The sequence below is a fragment of the Sander vitreus genome, chromosome 20 (genome assembly GCF_031162955.1).
Source record: "Sander vitreus isolate 19-12246 chromosome 20, sanVit1, whole genome shotgun sequence".
Classification (NCBI taxonomy): Eukaryota; Metazoa; Chordata; class Actinopteri; order Perciformes; family Percidae; genus Sander; species Sander vitreus.
This window is the reverse complement of record NC_135874.1, coordinates 2,537,311-2,561,492: the sequence shown is the minus strand read 5'-3', so window position 1 is coordinate 2,561,492 and position 24,182 is coordinate 2,537,311. Positions and strand designations below refer to the sequence as shown.

Genomic DNA, 24,182 nt, shown 5'->3' with positions numbered 1-24,182 from the left:
CCTGCTGACTATGTTGCACAATTGACACAGAAACTTCAGTCCACTTTCAGTTTGGCTGCATGGAACAGAGATCGGGCCCACAATCAGCAGAAACGACAGTATGACAAGAGTGTTAAGCACACTCCCTACGTTCCCGGAGACCTTGTCTGGTTAAATGACCCCACTACAGCAAAACGAAAACTCGCTCCTCACTGGAAAGGCCCCTTTGAAATATTGGAGTGCCTTGGATCTGATGTGGATTCTCCTGGAGTGACATATAGGATTCACTACCTCCTGGATCAGTCTGATAAGTCCCAGATTGTCCACTACAACCGTCTCAGACCCTACCATGCTCCTGTGCCAGATCGTGGACATGAGACACCTACATGTGACTCAACTCCCTCGTTTGACTGCATTGTCAGGTGCTTTGCCCTTTTTAAAGGGATATTTCACTGCTGGAAAGCTGAATATATCTTTAAATTGGGTCACTTATGTAGTATAAATGTGAAAAAGAAATTGAAATCGGTGCCTTCTAGGCCGAGAAAAGCCAGGAAATGTGTTTTGGGCTCATGTGGATGAAAGACACCAAATCCCAGAATGCACTTGCTTCGCTGCTCTGAGTCCACTCCCAAGCCACGCCTACCGTTTACAGACAGACAGACAGACAGACAGACAGTGAGACGGTCAACTCAATTCAACTGTTTTATTGTCATTTCAACCATATACACGAAACGTTTCACCGTGGCTCAAGTGGTTACACAATTCAATTATATAAAAACGACATTATATAAAAACGACATACGAAACATCATATGCTCTGTAAAGTTCAGCTAACACATACTAGCATTAGCGCTTGGTAGGCTGTAAACAGAGTATAAACACAGCCATAAATTTGCGTGGAATGTAGAATGGTCTCATCTAATGGTCACAAACTCCACCAGCGGTTAGCAGTTAGTTGGATACAAGCACCCCATTTCTGCAACAGTCCGTGTTAAAAAAGCCCACCTCCACTAGCTAGTCTTACCCGGTGACAGAGCAGCACTGTTACCGGGTAAGCCATATTTCCACAACAACAAAAACACAGAGTTTCGTTGAAGTTGGATGTAGTCCAGTTTGTTGTCCAAAGAGACACTTGCAAGCAGGATTGATGGGACAGGTGGCCGGCTAGCGTTAGCCGAGCTAGGGACATCCTCCGCGTTTCACCGCTGAGGATACCCCCTTACCGGTTAGCGGCATCAAGCAACACCGCAGGCTAATGTGCTGGTCTCCGTAGCAGGTGAAGCTTGGCACAGGTGGCTGGCTAGCGTTAGCTTTCCACCTAGCTCCAACTCCTACCCTCGTCCCGCTTTCCGCACACCACTGAGGATGTCCCCCTACGGGCTAGCGGCATCGAGGAACACCGCAGGCTGATGTGCTGGTCTCCGTAGCAGGTGAAGCTTGGCACAGGTGGCTGGCTAGCGTTAGCTTTCCACCTAGCTCCAACTCCTACCCTCATCCCGCTTTCCGCACACCGCTGAGGATGTCCCCCTACGGGCTAGCGGCATCGAGGAACACCGCAGGCTGATGTGCTGGTCTCCGTAGCAGGTGAAGCTTGGCACAGGTGGCTGGCTAGCGTTAGCTTTCCACCCAGCTCCAACTCCTACCCTCGTCCCGCTTTCCGCACACTGCTGAGGATGTCCCCTTACCGGCTAGCAATGTATCCCGGTGGTACATGTGTGCAGTAGTTTGAAAGCACATAATTGTTGTTCTAAAATTTCCTTCTGGATGAATAAATGTGTTTCTGCTGAGAAGCTAAGCGATGATTCAAGATGGCTGACACTCGCTTTTACCTCGGCAATCTCCAGAAAAAGCCGACAGTCCAACCCCCTATGGGCTATGCGGAAGTACTGGCTATAGTCCTTTGCCTCTGGGCAAAATTCTACCGATGACGCAAAAATCGTCGCTTTACGTCATCAGAAGACATTTTTCCAGACCCACAATACAGAGATCTCTCCTCTCAGGGGAACATGAGGGAGGGAAGCACGATCATTCAAAAATACTACAGTGTTTCTACTGATACAAAGCTTAATGCTAAATCGGTGAAGTATCCCTTTAAGCAACACGCAACCTTTAACAACTTATCTGGCCACAGCAATACTCCCTCATTAGCCCCTCCTACTGGCCATCCACAACCCCGACCACAGCCCCAATCCCACTCTCCCCTGACATGTTAGGAGAAAGATCCAGAAGGTGGCAATTTAATAATTCCCTTCTCCAGAACACAGCTTTTGATGCAGAATTTAGAGCCGAACTGGCTAAGATTATATCAATCAATACTGACTCAGTTTCGGGCCCTGCATTCATTTGGCAGGCAACTAAAGGCAAATAAAGGGATTTCACATCTTCCTTTTTGGTCAATTTGAAGAAGAAAAGAGAGGCAAGGATTGCAGAGTTGGAAAAACGCTGTAAATCTTTAGAGCAGTCTCTTAAGACTTGTTTTTCTAAATCTACACATACTGTTTTGGTCACAAGTCGAACAGAGCTAAATTATTTGCTGAGACAGAAAGCTGAATTCATAATGCACAGAGTGAGGCAAAATTTAAAATTGTAATGGTTGTAAACCAAGCAAATTGCTCGATCTGAAATTAAAACAAAGCGAATCCAGAGCTACTATCAACAGCATCCGCACAGACCGAGGTATCTCAACAAATCCTAAAGATATCAGCGCCACTTTTCAATCCTTTTATTCAAAGTTGTATGAGTCCTCCTGCAATCCAGATCCAACACAATGCCAGGAGTTCCTGAAAGAGCTAAACCTGCCTCTTCTTGACCCAGAGGAGGCAGATGAACTGGGTCAACCTATAACATTAGAGGAATTTAAATCAGCATTAAAAACAGTTAAAAAAGGGAAAACGCCAGGGTTGGATGGAATTCCATCAGAACTATTGGACCATTTTACAAGCTTCAACCTCAGCCATAGAGAGGAGAACTTTTCACCAACAAACCAACACTGCGCTAATTTCTGTTATACCCAAAAAGGTCAAAGAGCTTACGGATTGCTCAAATTTCAGGCCCATCAGCCTCATCATATTAAGCTTTATTCCCAAGTCTTAGCACTCCACCTAGAGAGCTTTATCGAGAAGCTAGTCCACCCCGACCAATCAGGATTTATACCAAAGCGTCATGCTGCAGACAATGTATGCAGACTATTTCATGTAATAGAAGACAGTGTTTCCTCTATGTTGATATTACCGCGGCGGCCCACCACGGTACAATTTCTGCCGCCACGGAAATAGGGCAGACGCACAACAGGGTTTCCGCTTTGTACACCGTGCACCGCCGCTCCTTCAGCTGTTTATGAAAAGTCATAAAGTTGTAATTACCCGACTCTGCAGAGTCGTGTGCTCTACTGAACTCAAGCGAACTGTCATCCGCTCTCGCTCCCCTTAGGGTGAGCAGCTTGAACAGTGACAGGATGTCATCCCTCGCGAAGTCTTGGCAACCAAATAAACAACAGGGTGGGTACTACTCAATCTTAGGCAAACAGCGCCGAAAGCCGCGACATGAAATCCACACTCAACGCGTGTCCCGTGAAATATGACAGCTACAGTTTATTGGAAAATAGCATTGTGGATGCTGAATTTGATGCATTTACTGTTTATCAGACCCCAGATGAGACAAGAATCTAACGTTAGTGAACGCTGCGGTGACGGTCCCTCTGCCTTTGACTCCCCGCTGTATTCTTCCGACAAGCTGTATTAACGTTACTGTTTTAAAACCATTTTTATTAATGTTCACTCAGCGTTTTGTTGTTAACTGTGTGTAAAATGAGGGGTGACGTTAAATCACCCTACGGTAACTTCTATTTGCTGGATGGTTTCAAGGTAACGGTCGGTAGCTAACATTAGCAGATAAGCCATATAAGCCCATACTTTTTGACGTTCAACACTTTTATTGAACAGGCATGTGACATCAGTCATTAGTGTTACAATACAACCCAAAGCAAAATTACATATTTGGGCATCATTGTACACGCATTGCTACACAGAGTTGCCCAGGACAACTATGAAACTATATTAAGCAGTCCCTCCTGGATTTCGCGGCCTTTTTTTGAGATTGTTGTGGCCCAAAATGCCTGATTTCGTGGGAGCGTTTGTAAAAAATTGCACTAAAAGTTGCGATGTCTTTTGTATGTTTGTTGCAATGAAGTTGCGGGAGACAGTGAAAGTTGCAAAAAAGTTGCGATTTTTTTTTTTTTTTTTTTTGTATAGTTCTTTAAAAATAAGAAGGAAACTTGTTTTGGGGAGAATAAAATTACTCTGGGCTGAGATTTCCTAGTAACCTTACCAAAAAGGCTCAGGATGCTGTAAATGTTGGTATAATATGAAAATGGCTGGTGGATTTAAGACACCGGGGGGTACGGAGCAGTAGCCCCACCCGCTGCAGAGAGGCGACAGCCAGGATGGAAACGGCAGCAACTTCAGCGACTTTTAAATCGTTAAAATCTACATTGATGTTAAAATGTATCGGACGGTCTGAAATGTTTTGCACGGTCTTTCGCTGTACGTTTTGTTGGTAAATGAGTCACACACACGTCTCGTCTTCATATCAAAAACAAGGAAATGATCAACCCGTTCTCACTCCCGATTGGTCATTGGCTCTCAGAGTGCACGTGGGACTGCTGTGATTGGTTGAAGGCGCCTGAAACTTCAGGTTATTGGTCAAATGTGCGGAATGGTTGCAGTGATTGGTCAAAATTGCGAGTCGCGTGAATTGGCGCGATCGCGACATTGCAAAATCCTGGAGGGACTGATTAAAGTAATGTTCAAAGGGATCTGGCCAAGTGGTCTTCGCTGCCGGCATCACTACGGTTCAGGATTGCTGTTGTTAAAATTAACATAGTTCCCTGTGTGAATTTCTTAAGTACAATGATCCCCTTACCCCCACCAATACATTTCTGGAAGAAACTTGATACTTTAATTCAGCAGTATATTTGGAACAATAAACAACCTAGGCTAAAATACTCTACCCTTCAACGTACCACAAACACGGGAGGCCTGGCCCTCCCCAACTTCAAAATGTATCACAGCGCCTTTCAGCTACAGGCCCTCAAAGTGTGGATGGACCCCTTATCTACAGTTCCATGGAGAGAAATAGAGCAAAACTTCACTGGAAATCTAAGACTGCAAGACCTTGCCTTTGCAGGTGTGTGTCCAAAAAAGTTTGCTAACCTATGGCCCTATTATCACCAACACATTGGCCAACTTTTAAACAGGTGGAGGAGCACCTACACCAATAAGTGGCATTTGACTACCCCAATATGGCATATTATGACAATAAGTGTGTATTGACACACTTATTGTCTGGTAACAAACCCTTTGCTTGTAAGCAGTGGAGTGACAGAGGTATTTATACTTTAGACCAGTTATTCAATGAGAAACATATGTTGTTTTGAAGACCTGAGAGCTAGTTTTGAGGTCCCCAGGACATCCTTTTACTTTTATATTTGCTTAAGATCAGCTGTAAAATGTTATGGAGTGCCATGGGGAAACACTCTTGAGGTGCACCCAGTGATTAAAGGGATATTTCACCATTGGAAAGATGAATATATCTTTAAATTGGGTCACTTATGTAGTAGAAATGTGATATTTTTATTTTTTTTATTTTTTTTTTTTTGTTGGTGGCTTAGGCCGAGAAAAGCCAGAAAATGTGTTTTTGGCTCATGTGGATGAAAGACACCAAATCCCAGAATGCACTTGCTTCGCTGCTTTAGCTTCTACTCCCAAGCCACGCCTACCTTTTACAGACAATAAACAGTCTAATAAAAATGTATCACAAAAAAAAAAAAAGATTAGTTTTATTTCATCATGTTGTCTACTTTTATCCAAACTTTTTATTTTCATGTGAGTTCTTGCTTCAGTCCATACTGTCTGCTTCACTGCAAAAAGAATAAGTGATATTTAACTTGACTTGAGCATTTAACTTGAAATTAGGGTTGCACGATATTGACAAAATGTGATATTGCGATATCGATTATGAATATTGCGATATCGATATTCATTTTGATATTTTTAAACATGTAAAATTACGAAAGTTACAGGAAAATGCATCAAAATAGATTCATAACAAATTAAACAAGTTTTCAAACAAGTTTTTAAAACACAAGGTTTATTTCAACTGACAGTCATATTGGACTGGTACAACATGATTTGTTCCGTTTTGTTGTCTCTATCTATTTCCTCACTTACACTGTCACTCTGTTGAAATATGCACACACGTCACATGGTACGCTCCATAGGGTTTGTCATGTAGTGGACCTGTGCACTGATGTGTAGCAACATGTGCAAGTGGCACGGTAACTGGCCAATGAAATGATGATCATTACAGTGTTTCAAGCGGGCTCTAAATCAAACACAACTAAGCCACACAGCCAACAGACGGGACGCAGCGCTGCACAAAATAAAATAAATATTGCATACTTATTGCGACACTTTTTATATATATATATATATATATATATATATATATATATATATATATATATATATATATATATATTGTATAGCCTATTTTTATTTTTTTACTGTTTAACTCAGTGAGTTAAACATCCCTATAAATGTACCACGTGTTTCCGGATCCATGCACTAAATTTAACAAATGGCAGATTGTTCACTTCAAATAACCTTTTTTTTTTTTTAAGACTCAATATAAGATATGGATTTTTCTTTGCAGTAAGAAAAAAAACAATGTTTCTATGTGCACAGAGACCTTTGACCTGTCATGCAGTATGTTGCTGCTGAATAACCTAAAAGACTCGGCTAGTTTAGTTAACCTTGATTTTGTTGTTTATTCCAAAGAAGTGATAACAGCAGAAAATGACTTGGGGGAGGGTGCACTAAGCTGGAAACTATTAATGAACACAGTAGGGGTTACGGAGTTTAAACTAGGGTTGGAAATTGGCAATGGCCACCAGCCAAGTGGCTGCTAGGTTTTTTTTCTTCAAAAAAATGATGGTAATCTTTTAAGTGGCTGAAGCCAAGATACAAAAAGTTAATTTCAAAACCTGGGTTAAACATTTGGGATATTTGGGTGGCATTCAAATATAAAACAAAAGAAACATAATTCAGTTTGGTTTCTTACTTGCCTGTTACAGAATACAATTTGGTTGTTGATCAACTACAGAGGAATTTATTGTAATAGCTTTACATTCATGACACTTTATCCTTAGACTGTTGCTCACCATCTCCATCAGGAGGCTTGTCCCCATGTTTGTCCCTATATTTGAATGAAGTATTGTGCAAAACTCGTTTTTGTTCATTGGAAATTAAAAAAATAATTAAGAAAGAAAGAAGCAGACATGTAGGCAATATATGAATGAATTAGTGGAATAAAAGACAGAGTTGCATTGAGATAGTGTCCTTTGACCCTTGCCTGCCTGGTGGTTTACCATGGAAGGCTGCCATGATCACTAGTCTGTCCAAAGCTCAAACTTCGGCTAGACGTTCTGACAAAACAGTTCTTTTACATAGTCACTGGGTAAGCCTAACTGTTGAGCCACACAGCCCGCAAAAGTAAGTAAGCTCTTAAATCTTTATGATCTAATTTGATTCATTGTGCAGGTTGGTGAAATGTTTAACTTCAGGCTTTCAAGGCAACATTGATCAAAGACTTATTTTTAATTTAGGTAAATCGAGGCTGTGAATATTTAATTCTGGCAATTCTGAGAAGATATTCAGGTGTGAAATGTCAACCAGGAGTTAGTTTTACCATAATTATTTCTATTACTGTGCGTCTTGTGTTTTTTTTTCTCTAACAGTTTGATTTCCCGACATACAGCCAGTCTGAAGTAGAATCCCCTCCTCCTGTGTAGTTTCTTGTTTTGTAAACCTTGATCTGGTTACGTTTAGCTCTGAAAAGTTAAATTTTCATGGGCACAATGTTTGGAAGTTGGTCTGTGTCCATTCCAGTTATTGTCAGTTGCAGTCGACAGCTTTTTGGACTAAAACTGAAAAGTGTACTGTTGCCTTAATTGTTCAGGAGGCTCTGGATTTTGAGTATGATTGAGTCACACTATCTAAATACTTAGCCATAGTTAGCCAATTGTTATGGTACAGTTTGTTCTGTAGGTGATCAGTGTCAGCCGATTCTCATTGTCTTCCAGACTTATCTGAAGGTAAAAAACAGTTTATCTGAGTTGATATTGGCTGCATCCCAATTACAAGGCTGACTCAACCCTTGAACTTTTTTCTTATTCTTTACTTTATAAAGGACAACACACATTAATCAACATTTCTGAAAATGTGCTAGTGTTAGCTAGCCGGCTAATTTTCAACTGTAGTCCTTTGGCCAGATGACTTTAGACCAGAGCAGCAGGAAACAGCAAGACATTAGTACAGGTTAAACTATACAGACAGTAATCAACAAGACACCATACAAACAGCTAGAGCAACAAATAAGCTTTTTCAGTAAGCCATGCAGAGCTACAGAAAGCAGCAAGACATTAGCACAGTTACACATCAGCAGTATCCCCATTCAGTATAATAAGTTGAACTTGAACCATACAGCCTCCCAGACTTAAACGTTTCTAAGTCACTATGGAGTTGCCCTGAAAATAAAAACTGGGACAAGTTACATGATATATGAATTTACAGTACAAGCTGTGGTGTTTAACTTCAACACATGAAGGGCATAGTATACTAAGTGAAAATCATATCTGCTGTATCTATAAAAATGTATCTGTAAATCTCTGTGATCAACAGCATGTTTGGACTGGCTATGTGTCCAAAATAAGATTAAAGAAGGCTGTAGGGCTGCATTTCTCTGATGGATTTGAAGGAGAATTTTAGAATAGACTAACATGTTGGCCTGTTAATGACGTTTTAATTCTAGAAAATATTTGAGATAAATTAGGACATTATTGTGCTCGTACCCTGTATTCAGAACGAACAGGTAAGTGTGCATCGTTTTGCTCAATGCCACTTTGACCTGACGTGTTGACTGTTCATGCAATTGACCTTGCAACTGTTTGGCATGGTGTCTCCTGTCTAGGGTTGGGTACAGAAACCCAGTGCCAATATCCATGTTCCTATACGGAAAAGTTCCTATACGACCGGTATGGACCTGACTAAATGGCAGCAGGTAACATTAGCCTACTAATAGCTAGTAGCTGGCTGGTTAAAATACTAAAAGCTAAAGAGTCTAAACTGTACGTACACACCGCCACCGACTTGAGCTTCTAAAGTTCCCGGAAGTCATTCATTTTCAATGGAAGCTGGCTTCTCTCAGCTGCAAGGAGCGGCAAATCCGTCGGTGTCACGTTTTGGGCGTTCTGAGCGACCAGAGCATCAATCAGAAAGTTGAAAGTAGGTCAACTTTATGGTAATGAGTTGAACGCAGTTCAGCGGCAAGCAGCGGAAAAAACCCCAGCAACCAATCGGAATATAGACGTCCTTCGCGCTGGCTGATTCTGGAGAAACATAGGATGTAAACTTTCGTTCCTACCAAAACATTAGTTCCGAGAAAATGGAGGAAAAGCTCATAATTTCCGTTGCTGGGTTCCCTATCATTTATGATATGACGTTGTTTGCATATAGGGACCAGTTAACGTTACCTGCCAGTCACATCGTCTTTAAACAGTCCGCTCACAGTGAAGTCCTGCACGGATCAACAGCTGGCGGCTGCTCGCTCTGCCTGCATTCTGCTGCAGTTCAGCGGCTAACGAGCGACTTAACTGCTAACAGACACCGCTGTGACCAACAAACAATACATATTCTGTCATTATATATGTAATTTATAAAAGGTTTCTAGTATCAATGTATTGGCCGTGCAGTGGCTGCTTGAACATGATCGAAGAATGCTACCACGTCAGAGCGGCCAAAGCGTCAAAAAGCTTCCCCGTACTTTTTGACAAGCGTCTTTGACAGGGCGGCCAGAGCTTCTTTGCAGCTCAAGTCGGCGGCGGTGTGTACGTACAGAAAGTGTGGCTGTATAGGATTCCAACACCGGGACGCTCAATGGTGTTTTAAGCCCCCAACGTCTCCTCCCAGGCAGCGCTGTGACCGTTGACTTCAAGGCACCTAACCCTAACCATAACCATTGCCTAATCCTGGTGCCTTCAAGGCAGCACTGCCTGGAAGGAGACGTTGGGGGCTTAAAACACTGATAAACCACCGGGATGTACAACTGCAGCTCTTTAGCTAGACTACAGAGTAGTCTAGCTGTGACTGTTGGAGATAGAGAAACAACACTGACGGGACTTAATGGTGTATTCAATTGCACCTCGAGAAACTCAAGCTGTTGCCTGCAAACAAAATGGGGGTGTGCCGACCGCCATCTACTGTAGTTAACACACTGACTATGGAGAATTAGCTCATACAGCCACACTTCTAAATATCCAAACTATCCCTTATCCCTTTTTATTTCTTACAAAATAAATGTTGAATTCATAAGCAATAAAACTTGCCTTTGCTCAGTTCAACACACCCAGGGGCTGCTGTAACAGCCTGACTTGGTCTGGTATGACCGGTAGCTTATGGTGGCTAATGTTAGCTAACATCAGCAACCATCAGATAGATATTGGGTAAGTGACCTTATCAAGTAAATTTTAGCATGTAACATTATCCTGTGGCCACAGTTCAGTTCTCGCTATTCAGCAAAAGATTAGGCCCACTTTGGAATTAGGGCTAAAGCCAAGATGCATAGCTTTATGTCAACTCTTCAGAGCCTTTGTCTATGGATGAAAGTGGATTCTCACAGTTCTTCCTCTTTTTGTATCCTGTACTCAAGAATTTCTTCTCTCTTAATGCTGTAGAGTATCAAATAAAGCCAAACATATCACAAAAGATACATAAAAACCCCAAACCTCACAGACATTCCAGCTGTGTGTTTCATGGTGTGTGAGGTTCACTGTGCAGAGCTACTGGCTGCTGTGCTGTTGATTATTGTACTGATTAACCAGCTCATCTGGCACAATTTGGTTACAGTATTATTTATTTAGCAATCTGCGTGAGGTCACACAGGCTTTTATATTCCGTCTCTGTAACAACTGTTCATAGTTTAAATACACTGTTAATAATACAAAGCTGTTCTCTTCACCTTTGACACAGTAAGTAAACTGTGCGTCGTTTTACTTAAAGTCTGTGGGAACATTTGACAATTTTTGGACTGGTACTAAGGATTTACAGAAACTCTAGACTGATTACAAAAGCTTTTCAAGAGGGTTAGGTTTGGGTTAAAACGTAGCGGCCATCATGCACGGGCACAAGGGGATCATTACGGTGGCCCTGAAGTGCAAATCACAACAGCAAATAGAAAAACGCAACAGCAAACCATAAAACACAACGGCAAATAGGAAAACCCGACAGCAAATAGGAAAACACGACGGCAAATATGAAAACACGACAGCAAATATGAAAACGCAACGGCAAATAGGAAAACACGACAGAAAATATGAAAACACGACGGCAAATATGAAAACACGACGGCAAATATGAAAACACGACAGCAAATATGAAAACACGACAGCAAATAGGAAAACACGACAGAAAATAGGAAAACACGACAACAAATATGAAAACACAACAGCATTAACTTAATGCTTAACAGAGAGACAGTCCGTCTGTCCAATCAGGAGGCTCCGTCCTCTGCTAGACAGGCCCTACCTTTTCCGGTAGAAGATAATGCTGTCGTGTTTTCCTGTTTGCTGTTTTTCATATATTTTTATGCTGTTTTTGATGCTTTTCATATTTGCTGTCGTGTTTTCCTGTTTGCTGTTGTGATTTGCACTTCAGGGCCACTGTAGATCATAGATGTGGAAAATCACTTGAAAAACTCCTTTAAAAAAAACCTGGTTTGGTTATTTATAAAGCCATCTAAAAGGAGTAAGAGTGTTTTTAAATAGAGATTAAAGGAGCCACTGGGCAGTGGGAGTTACTTTCACAAAGATTCCAACGATTTACCCCAATCTCAATCTCTCCCCCGGCAAGATTAAAAGTAATACCCCGGCGTCACATTATGACAATCAATTTTAAACAATGATGAATATTTAAATAATGATAATTAAAGGTGCTCTAAGCAATGTCACGTGTTATTTAGGCTACAATATTTTTTGTCACATACAGCAAACATCTCACTATCCGCGAGCTTGCCTGTCTCCAGAACACACTGTAAAAAAAGTAGTCTCTGTAGACAGCCCAGGGTCCACCAACGCCAACAAAACCAATCTGTGCCAACCTGCACCACGAAGCATACACAAACAGTGTTCCAGAGTTCCAGCCAATAACCGACAAGAAGGATTTGGGGGTGGGGGGTTAGTGCGCGGAAGCATGGAAGGGAGGGAGAGGGGACGGGATGAGAAGGAGGGAGGGGCGAGCTAGTCTTGTTTTGTTTGAAAATACTTTGAACCTCAACAAGAAGTAATGTCACCCAACATTGCTTAGAGCACCTTTTAAAAAGGTGCTAATAACATTTAATAACATAATATACATTTAAACTAATCTAAAACAATTCATGGGGTTAAAAACACACTGTTTGAGTTAGGGTTAGGTGCATGTTCATGTCATTGGTAATTAGCATAACCAAAGCTACATTAGGCTACCTGTTTATAAAAACGTTCAATTCACGATCAATCAATTGATCAATCAGCAACGTGCAATGCAACTCTGATCTTTTTGATACACAAACTGAAAAGGTTTTGAAGGTGTAAATTCATTTTGGTTAAAAAAAAAACCCATCATCATCTTCATTTATATAAATAAGTATCTCATTAAGTGTTTTGTCAAACAATGTATTCCTACACTCCAACAGAAAGTTCAACACTGTTCAATTTTCTGCTTCAAATTTTATTCTAAGACAGCAAAAGTGTCACTTTTAAATTGTCCTGTTCAAACTTAGCTGCTTTGCCATCTGTTTACTGAGAGGCAAATATTAGAATTACACAACAACTCTCATTTATTGTTATTGCTGCAGTTGCAGCTTAAAATGGAGATAGTCTAGGTCCTAGGTAAGATATGTATGTGCTTCATTTAGTGGAGAATATCTCAACTGTTATAGACTAATATGACCCCATTGAACAACGAGGGATGTGTGCCAAAATCTGTACCCGGGACGAAAGTCCTGAAAATGACCACAATAGTACACTACAGGTGAATGGGACTTTTTTCCCCTTTTTATAGATATCCTCATACATTTCTACCAGTTTAATCTTCATATTAAGAGAAATACCTTTTGTATTACACTTTGTCGAAAAAATAAAATATGCAAATTAGGCAATATCTCATTAAATATGCGTACATATAAACTCTTGAAGCTACAGATTTTCTGAGGTGATCACAATGTTTACAATGACCATGTAGTGTAAGTGTAAGAATTCTATTCTAGTTTTATAATTGTGTTTCTGTAGATGTTCAGTGTGTGTGTGGGGGGGATGTCCTGTTTTGTGCTGTATTGAATGGAAAATTATAAATACAACAATAAAATAATAAACAATAAAACATGGGACTTTTTTAAAAGAGAGAAAACAAGCATTTGATTAATATACAGACATTTTATATCCAACCTTGCTATTATCATTGGAACGTTAACTTAAAGTGAAGAATACAAAACAACAGGTTTATTCCCTGTGTTGCAAGGTAAAACTTTCACAACAGAGTCCTGTTGGGGAAGTTGTGTATGGGGATGATGATGAGAGCTCATTCAGTGATAGGATTTATAGAACTATTGCCTCCCTTGCATTTGCAGTACTTGCAACAACGGATACCAGCTACCCGACAGGGACACCCATTCTGCTGAGATGGCTCAGATTGTTCTAATGGTTGGGTTGTGCAATCAGCCTTAGCCATATCCCTTTGAAATGTTCTTTAGCAGGATTTGGTGTGGTATTTTATATCTTGCTCTTGCACTGTCAGTTGAAGAACCCTAGCAGTTCGAGTGTCATTGATCTTTGTTTGTTTGGCAAGCGAAACAATAACACCCCAGCCAATTTCACCACTAGAGAGGTACTCAGATTGCTTCGTCTTCTGGCATAGGATGCACTTGTCGAGATTGATCGGTTTAGGTGTAGCACAAGGAGCAGTGAGAGGTACCTCATCCTGTAAGTAAACAATTATACTACTGTTAGGTTGCTCAAAAAAGCGATCGATTTATTTTTTTGTACCATAAAATATTTCCCACTTCAAACAAAAGTTACCTTAAACATGGCATGTCACTTTTCTATTTTTTAACCCCCATAATCCACAGATAAATTGAAATTAATTAATTAAAGCTTATCTTACCATGTTTCCAGCTGTAGCCCAGTCCAATGAAGTATTATCTATGTGACACTGGATGGATAAATTGTTCTCTCACTCTCTTCAGATCTTTTGGAATTTTGTAAAATAAGGTTTCAAATATGAGTAATTGGTATGTACCAACTTATCTGTTCTTTGTGAGGAATAACTTCATGACATGAAGACACTGTAACTTTATCAACTTGTCTGAGACTATGTGATCACAAGTTGTGATGTACTGGTGATGACATTTTCCCCATTTTGCAAAAAAAACAAAACAAAAACACTAGCAGCTAGCTAGCTAACAAACTGTAGTTAGCTAGCTACAATACACACCAAATTAAATATAAAACTGATACAAATTCATTATAATTATTTAAATACACAAAATTACAACTCATATAATAATGACGTAATAAGTGTACATGCCAAGACAAAGAATCAAGAGTAGATTTCCTTACTTTTCTTGATCAGTCATCTTGCTTGACAACCATGTGCTCTGCTATGACCTCAGGTCACTATGGCTGCCATCTAAATTTATGTTGGAAAAAAAAGTTGGAGGTGATGACAGCAATATTTAGAACAGGTAGGAAACGTAAGCTTTTAAAGTTTAGGTTAATAAATAACTGGCAATCTGTACGTTGCTAGTTGTATGTAATAGGTTGACTGTTTTTTTTAGCCATTTTCTTTATATCAAATCAGAATGCTTACACTCTTCTATGACCTTATAATCATGGTCATTGTAAACATTGTGATCACCTCAGAAAAACTGTAGCTTCAAAGGTTTATTCATTTTTAATGAGATATTGCCTCATTTGCATATTTTGTAAAAGTAAAAGTGTAATACAAAAAGTATTTCACTTAAAATGAAGATTAATATAGTAGAAATTTATGAGGATATCTATAAATGGAAGAAAAAGTCCCAGTCACCTGTGGTGTGATAATAGTGTCACCTGTTGTGGTCATTTGCAGGACTTTCGTCCCGGGTACAGATTTTGGCACACATCCCACGTTGTTCAATGGGGTCATATTAGTCTATAACAGTTGAGATATTCTCCGCTAAATTAAGTGCATACAAATTATAAACACTGCGCATTGTCCCAGACTGAAAACCGTATTGATAAATCAAAGTATTTGACACATTGTAAATTTGACCAGATGGTGCAAGACAGGGATTCCAGGAGATCAACCAAAAGTTATTACAATTCATCCATTGGGAAAGATGAATGGCTTTGCCAAATTTCATGGCAATCCATTCGATAGTAGTTGCCATATTGTGTTGGGTTGAATGACCAACATTGGCGTCCCTACTAGGGCTGGGTAATATTCAATATCGGTACTGATACCATTACCGTGACTTCGATACCAGTTTCTAAACGATCCTTTTTTCGATACGAATTTTATAAAACAAAAAGAAATTACAACATTACACTAACGTGTAATGGCAAAATCTTTTTGTTTATTTTTCAGCTCCTACTACGTCTCTCTGTGTAACAGAGTTTTTCCTGCATGTCTCTACAACGTGTACAGTTAGACAGCCAATCACAAACATTATTAGATCTCGGTAGAATCATGCTGCATGCTTATTGGCTCACTGACCCTGCTGAGATTTACTCCTTAGGTATTGAAATTGGGTATTGAATGACGAGGCATTTTCCGATACTCAATACTAGGCAATTCGGTCGGTGCCTAAAAATGTTTGAATTCGGTAGCCAGCCCTAGTCTCTACAGCCACTCATCAGCTCATAGGACTGTAATTAGGACCTGCTTTACATTGAAATGTACTCTGACATCTAAAAATGATGGTTTTTATCTAAAAATAAAAACCAAATTTAATGTTTTACGTGCAAACCCCCAATCTCCCCCTCTGCCACAGGGCTTGTCTTCACTAGAACATGGACAAAAATTAAAGAGGAACCAGCTGCATCGTCATAATCATCACCACTGTGGACATATACACGCTAGCTTCCCCCTGACATGGCCTCCTCCCCCGGGCTGGTTGCTAACACGTTACCACTGCTTCAGCTACAGGAGGTGGACTCCAGCAAATCTTCCGATTGGCAGAGCTCCCCTGGACTCCTGCCCGCCGTATACAGCCCTCCTCTGGGCATGGACAGCCACCCCGTCTGCATCCCCTCTCCGTACGCGGACAGCAGCCACGAGTACAACCACGGCCATGGCCCTCTGACCTTCTACGGCCCGTCCGTGCTGAGCTACGCCAGGCCACCCGTCACTGACAGCCCGTCAGCCTTCTGGCCCTCCCACAGCCACCCCAACATGCCCTCACTGGCTCTGAGCTGCTCTCAGCCGCTCGTCTACAATGAACCCAGCCCACATGCAGCCTGGCTGGAGCCCAAAACCCACAGCATCAACGCCAACAGGTAGGTGTCCGGACACTGATCCATGGATGGACAGAGTATAGCAATAATACCTGCTGATAGTTTGAGGGTAAAATGTTTAGGAATTGAAAAACCTGTTGTAACACCCCTGACCCTCACCCTGCCTGAAGCCCAAGCTAGTTGACTCTTACGCAGTGATTCCAGTGGATGGATTACTCTCACCACAACAGTTGCTTTAGGATTAATCTCTTTCTCTGTAGTTATACTTTATAATTAGTAATCATCTGTGCTACCAGTTGATAGTCAAAATGGCACTGGCCGTGGATGGATTTATACACGCCATTATGTTTCAATCATGAACCCTGTGAAGTTTTCGGATGTAATTTTCCAGTTGACTGAAATGTGGCTGTGGAGACGTTTTTTTGGCAAGAGTACCCATTGGAAGACTAATGACATGATGGTGATGAATGACAGGCGAAAATTTTCCAAATGTCAAGTTGTCCTCCGTTTTTCACGGTCTGTTTCATCCCGCAGCTCTATCATCGGCTGCAACAAGCCGCTGGGGACGAGACCAGGGGAGGGAGTGGAAGGCATGAACTCCTCCCTGTGTTCGTCTGCTGTGGGGAAGGCCGACATGCACTTCTGCGCCGTGTGCCACGACTACGCCTCGGGGTACCACTACGGTGTGTGGTCCTGCGAGGGCTGCAAGGCTTTCTTCAAGAGGAGCATCCAAGGTATCAACTTCTGTCTTTCTGTCCAGGATTATTCACCGTATTACACCAAACATTCAACTAAATATTACACATTCGATTAATCACAGTCTTCATGATTAGCTTATCGCTTTCTTTTTCATATCTCCATTTAAAAACGATTACAAGTTCAACCCTAGTCTATTCCTACTTCTCATCCATCGAAAGTAATTGTGCAGTATGTCTTTCCTTTCCTTCTTAGGACACAACGACTACATCTGCCCCGCCACAAATCAATGCACTATCGACAAGAACCGACGTAAAAGCTGCCAGGCCTGCCGCCTACGTAAATGCTATGAAGTGGGCATGATGAAGTGTGGTAGGTGCTCACCTGTCTCATCTGGGTTTTGGATGTTTTTGTCATCTTTCCTGCAGCAAAAAAAGTTCTGTTAGCACTGAGAGTGAAAATGTAAAGGTGTTACCTGTGAGACTTCTGAAAACACACAGGAGAGGAATCATTTAAATTAGGGCTGTCAGCATTAACACGTTAATCGCGATGCGATTAAGGGTCGAGCATAATGCGTTAATTTTTTTTAATCGTATTAATCGCATGCCGCCATTTATTCATTTATTTTCACTTCACTCGGCTTTGCGTCATGCCTAACAGGCTACTATTTCGCCGTACTTCCTCGTAACAGATCCTGCTGCTGCAGGAATAGCCATGCCGATTTTGGTGCCTCATTCTGGTGCCACTGATATGCCTGCATTTCTCTCTGATGCTCTGAAACAGACGTTACAGGAAACAGAAACATTGCTGCACATGACGCTAGTTAACCCTACACTCGACAGCAGCTAACGTTAGCCTACCGCTAGCTAGTAGCTGGATTAAACACGGTTACAACGCTAACGCTAAACGGTGTAAAGTGTGACTGTATTTCACTGTAGAGGATTCAACACCGGCAACACTGCCGTTGTCGGAAAAACGCAGACAATTCAATGAAACTGGTAATTTACAGTTGTTGTTCTTAAATTCAAATGTGTGACTAGATTAAATATATAATAAACAAATACAAATCTTAAAATCAAGTTCATAAAGTCACTTTCTTTGCATTCATTTGATTCCCAATCAAGATACACTGGTAAGAATGGCTTTCCATTGTTACTTAAAAACTGTTCTGAAAAGCAAAATAATAGAATTTTAATCATGTGATAAAACATGCGATAAATCGCGATAAATCGCGATTAACTATAGAAATTCGATTAATCGCGATTAAGAAAATGTAATCGTTTGACAGCCCTATTTTAAATACTAATGTGTAATAATTTATCAGGATTTTTTGATGCACAGATACAGTATATTATCTACTTCTAAAAATACATATTAATAGACATGTCAGCTAATATTGCTCAGGGGATAGCAATCTGAAAGTCAGGCTCTTTTCCAGCAGATGAGATTTTGCCTCGTTGAAAAATGCAAAAAGTCAACTAGTTTCACAGATTTTCGCCACAGAACTAACCAGTGGAAAACAGAGGTCATATTTTTATATAATTATATTAATAGCAACTCAAGGTGCAAACAATAAAACACTTAAACATTTTTAGAGTAACCAGTCGATACCTTCTGGTCCAGTCAAGAGTGCTGACGTCCAGATTTGAGTTTGCAATTTGAAAATCTGCAAATCACAGATTCCAGATAGTAGCACACTTGTTTTTCAAAGCAGAAATTTTGGCTGCATGGATTTCCACGAAATTTGGACTATTAGTAAAATACTAATTAAAATTTCTTACAAGTCTAAGAATTAGGTGCTGACTTTGAGATTTATTTATTTTTATTTATTTCTGTTTATTTGAATAGGGACAGATACAAAAAACATAGATTATTACACAAAGAACAATCCGATGCCTGTATCACGGTGTTTATAGCCATGGCTAATTTGCAACACCTGTCCCTAGAAGGGCTTTTAACAGTTAAAATAATATAGGAGTCACATTTTTACAGTGAGTACAATTAAAAAGTCAAAAAACCAGTTAGTAGCAATAAAAATAAGTGTAGTAAATAAACACATTCACTCAAGCTCACACAGATGCACACCTCGCATACACACAGCTATACATTTCATATGTCATGATCACACTGCTGCTGCTGTATGAACCATGCTTTTGATAGTTTTTTAAAGGTGGACATTTTAGTTAGAGTCTTTATATTTGTAGGAAGCCAGTTCCACAGATTGGCTCCTTTTCACAGAAAAAACATTTTGGGCAAAAGATGTTTTACAAAATGGAACTTTACAGTCTCTACATACAGCAGCTCTTGTGGATCTGGAGGATTCCAGCCTGTTCACACATTTACAAAGTGGCTCAAAGTCCAGTCAAACATTTAAAAAACAACTTTATGTATTTAAGATTAACAAAATTAACAAAGTTTAAGATTGTATGTTTATTTAAAATGTAACAGTTCTGTTAATTTCTGTTAAGTGTGTCATATTTGACGTCAGGACACATTGAGCTCTGTTGATTACTCTGTGAATCTGGTCTGGCTCTTCCACACTTTTCCAAGTGAGAAAATAGTATTAAATGTAGGGATTAAGGGCCTTTGTGTTTATAAATGCATTTGCTCTACTTAAAGAGATATTTTGCTGAGTTTAAATCCAAATCTGTGTCATTGCAGTTTGTGTTAACAGTGGTTGGCTTCCCTCCGCTCCTCTGTGCACTGGCACCACAGAGAAAAGACAAACACTCTACACACTCACTCATCTAAACACACTGTAGCCACATTATTCAGTGACCATCTGCCCACTTTCATGGCATCGACTCATCCATTCTCACCTGCCTTCATTCCCTCCTAATCACGGTCCATACTCACCAGACCCTCCCCCACAGCGCTGCTGGCTAGTCCACGGAGGGATTGGAGAAAAACGTGCTCTGATTTATTGGCATTTCTTTAAACCAATCACAATCGTCATGGGCGGTGCTAAGCGGCCAGGAAGAGACACGGTGCCACTGCAAAATAGCCTCAGGAAGGAACTTGTTTTGGTGGAACAGGAGTACGTTTAAAGGTTGTTTTAGTCGGGCACCTGGGTAGCTCACCTGGTAGAGCATTCGCCCATATATAGAGGTTTACTCCTCGACGCAGCGGACGCAGGCTTGATTCTGCCCCTCGGCCCTTTGCTGCATCTCATTCCCCCTCTCTCTCCCCTTTCATGTCTTCAGCTGTCCTATATAAATAAAGGCCTAACAAAACAAAACAAAAACATTCTAGCTAGCTGTCTGGATTTACCCTGCAGAGATCTGAGGAGCAGTTAAAGGTGCTGTAGGTAGGATTGCGAAGATCCAGGACTTAGCCAAAAAATGTGAACATCAACAACTTCTCAGTCCGTTAGGAGGCTCCCACAAGGGAGAATGAATGCATGTGCATGAGCAGTGATTGAGAGTTAGACCCCCCCCCCCTTTGTTCTGGCTGGCAGCAACATGAAGCAGCATGTGAGGAGCCTCTGTCCCCACGATTCAAGACAAAAACCTATGGTTGTGCCTTGTGCGTGATAAAAGAAAAACCATAATGGTCAAGCATCATCATCTGCCTTGGCCCTGAATGTGTGCAAAATAAAAATAAATGGCTTAAACGGAAACATCAGTTGTGATTCCTACATTATTGCCAATGTACCATGGTTATGCTCAAACAGCTGTGAACCAATCCTATAGATACAAAGATTCTACACACACTGTTCACACAAAGATGACATATATCTGGATTAAAATCAGCAAAGTACACTTCAAAGAGGTATAGACTCTGCTACTAATAATCAAGGTTTCCAATGCATCTAAGTTGTTAAGAAAGATAGTGGATGTAGTGTTTTTGTTCTTGTTTTCAAGCTGCTAGTAGCCAATATTTTATACTATCACTATTTAAAGCAACACTAAAGCACTTTTCCCGCTTCGGTCCCCCTACAGGTTGGAAGCGGAATTGACCATTACATTACTTTATGCAAGTTTGCCAGATAAGGTAACGGATCTGTAGTTCGAATGAGACATAATGAGACATTACGACAGCGGTAATGGACAATTCCGCTTCCAACCTGTAGGGGGACCGAAGCGGGAAAAGTGCTTTAGTGTTGCTTTAACTTTGGAACACATGAAACAAGATCCTTGTCATCTTATGTAACCTGAACTTTTCTCATGCTGTCTTGATGCTCCAGGTGTAAGGCGTGAGCGCTGCAGCTACCGGGGAGCCCGACACCGCCGCGGTGGACTCCAGCTCCGGGATCACACCGGCAGGGGTTTGGTCCGGGTGGGGCCGGGTGCTCGGGCCCAGCGGCATCTCCACCTGGAGGCTCCTCTCGCCCCGCCCCCCCCCCTCCCTCTGGCCAACCACGCACACCAATCGGGCATGAGCCCAGAGGAGTTCATCTCCCGCATCATCGAGGCGGAGCCCCCAGACATCTACCTCATGGAGGACCTGAAGAAGCCCTTCACCGAGGCCAGCATGATGATGTCCCTCACCAACCTGGCGGACAAGGAACTGGTTCTCATGATCAGCTGGGCTAAAAAGATCCCTGGTAAGACCCAAAACTGTCGAATCCAGTCTTGATATTAGGGCTGCACAATTAATAAAAATTTTATCGAAATTGCAATATGGTCTAGTGCAATATCCAAATCCAAAGGCAAAATATGTGTCAAACCGTTCTGAATTAAGTGTTGGTGCTGCAGAGACGTCCCAGCCTACAAATCCTATCTTACGTCTGTAATATAGAAAAAAATCTTTGTGGGGCGACCTCTAGCTCACCTAGTAGTGCGTAGACTGAGTTCTTTGCAGGTTTGACTCTGACCTGTGGCCCTTTGCTGCGTATCATCCCCTCTCTCTCTCCCCCCTTTCCTGTCTATCCACTATCACTAGTCACTATCGAATAAAGGAAAAAGCCTCCAAAAATGTATCCTAAAAAAAACTTTGTTTGGAACAGATCCTCGCAAAAGGATGAAGAAAATATTAAAATGAAAATGATTATAGTGTGATCACTATAATCATTTTCATTTTAATATTTTTCAATGAAAATGAGAATAATGAGACAAAAATGATCATTCCCTTCAATATCGTGAATCAAATTGCAGTATTAGTCAAAATAATCGCAATTAGATATTTTCCTCAAATCGCGCAGACCTACTTGATATGAATCCTTATTGCTGGGCCTTTCCCATCACATCTAACCTTGGAACTGTTTCATATATCCAAATCCTTGACACAAAAATCAGATATTATATAACGCTGCACATAAAAGTGACAGTATGACATAATGCATTTTTGTTTTGTTTTGTTCAGGTTGATTATTTAATTTTATATTTTAGTTGTTTTTACCTGACAAAACCTCTGGCCCTCGTTTGTCTCCATACTAAAACCCCTATGCAATGACAACACGGAAAATTAATCTGCATCTTTGTTTTAAAAACTCCATATTTTCTGCTCATTCCTTTTACTTTTGGAAATACATGTATATATTGCCTTGTATAATGTAATCCAGTAATGTAATAAAAGCGGAGGCCTTCTGGGTTGCCCTGCTGAGTGAAAGAGCCATGGCGAGGTTTAGTTGAGGGTAAACATTTTGGCCATGTGTTCACCGCTGAGGATTCTGGGTCAGTGAAAACACTTGGGCTTTGTCACCATCAACCATGTGTGGAAGTCAGGCTGGCTAAAAGCCAGCAGCCAAAGCTGAGGGTTCTAGAGGTAAAACCGAAACCGAGGCTACAGTACAGTCTGTCACACACCATTCATGTCATGTGTCACATGTCCCGTCTACGGTGGCCGAGACGGTTCAACACAAACAACAAAAGGTTAAACATAAATACAAAAGCCACAACACAAAATCTTAAACACAAATACAAAAGCCACAATGCAAACACAAAAGCTTAAACACAAATACATAAGCGACAACTGAAGTGACAACGGAAGTGAGTGACAAACTGTGTCAAACTGTGTCCACAGTCTGAATTCTATTTATTTACTTATTTTATTTTCCAGTAGTAAGCACGAAGCAAGCTGATGTGCTCATCTGTTGACATTTCTGAATGCCTTCCTACAGGGATTTCCACACAAACAAACGTATGTGTCATTAGTATGAGAGAAAAAAATGAGATTTTAACTGCGTCGGGCTCGGGTCGGGCTCGAGGCATTAGCCTGTCTGTTAATGCTCTGTCGGACGCGGGCCGGGCTCGGACAGAAAAATGCGGCCCGATCCGCACTCTACCCCACACACACACACACACACACACACACACACACACTTTCCAAACCAACTGTACCGAGGGAATTTGCCGCTGGGAGCTGATCAATAACCAAATAGATACGTTTAACAAGTTACAAGCACGTAACAGTGGGATATAATATTTGTGTGATTTAAACAGCTTCACTAAACGAGACAAACTATAGACTTTAAACGTAGCACTCGCGCGTTAAAAGACGCTTAGACGTTTAGCTGTAGCTTCATAGCCTAAGTACATACATATGAAAATAAAAAAGATATTGAACAACATAGCTTATTTGTGACAGTCACGTACGACAGTTATCATAATTAGCCAGTAACCATGTTTTACTTCTCAAACATAGAAGAACTTTCCTCCATTGGCTCCGTGAACCGTCTCGGCCACCGTACTTCTCTCTCTCTCTCTCTCTCTCTCTCTCTCTCTCTCTCTCTCTCTCTTTTTCTTTCTTTCTTTCTTTCTTTCTTTCTTTCTTGTCAAATCCCTTTGCTTTATTGGCATCAACCAAGAACACTTGTTGTCAAAGCAGTTTACAGAAAAATCATTAATAGTATATTTCACACATTAAATACAGTGTGTACTGTATATATGTGAAATATACTATTCATGATTTTTCTGTAAACTGCTTTGGCAACCAAGAACACATGTTCTTGGTTCAGTAGGTGTCACATAGATTATATATTGTA

At 40.9% G+C, this 24,182-nt stretch overlaps 1 protein-coding gene across 2 annotated transcripts in view; it reads left to right on the top strand.

Moving 5' to 3' along the window:
- Positions 1–24,182, top strand: part of LOC144535343 (estrogen receptor beta-like) — an 82,121-nt gene that overhangs the window by 15,400 nt on the left and 42,539 nt on the right. For both annotated transcript variants that reach the window (XM_078277763.1, XM_078277764.1), the window contains exons 2-5: positions 16,099–16,603; positions 17,096–17,295; positions 17,513–17,629; positions 21,444–21,803. In XM_078277763.1, coding sequence (XP_078133889.1) covers positions 16,200–16,603; positions 17,096–17,295; positions 17,513–17,629; positions 21,444–21,803 — 1,081 coding nt within the window. In that variant the 5' untranslated portion in view covers positions 16,099–16,199. The remainder of the gene's footprint in view (positions 1–16,098; positions 16,604–17,095; positions 17,296–17,512; positions 17,630–21,443; positions 21,804–24,182) is intronic.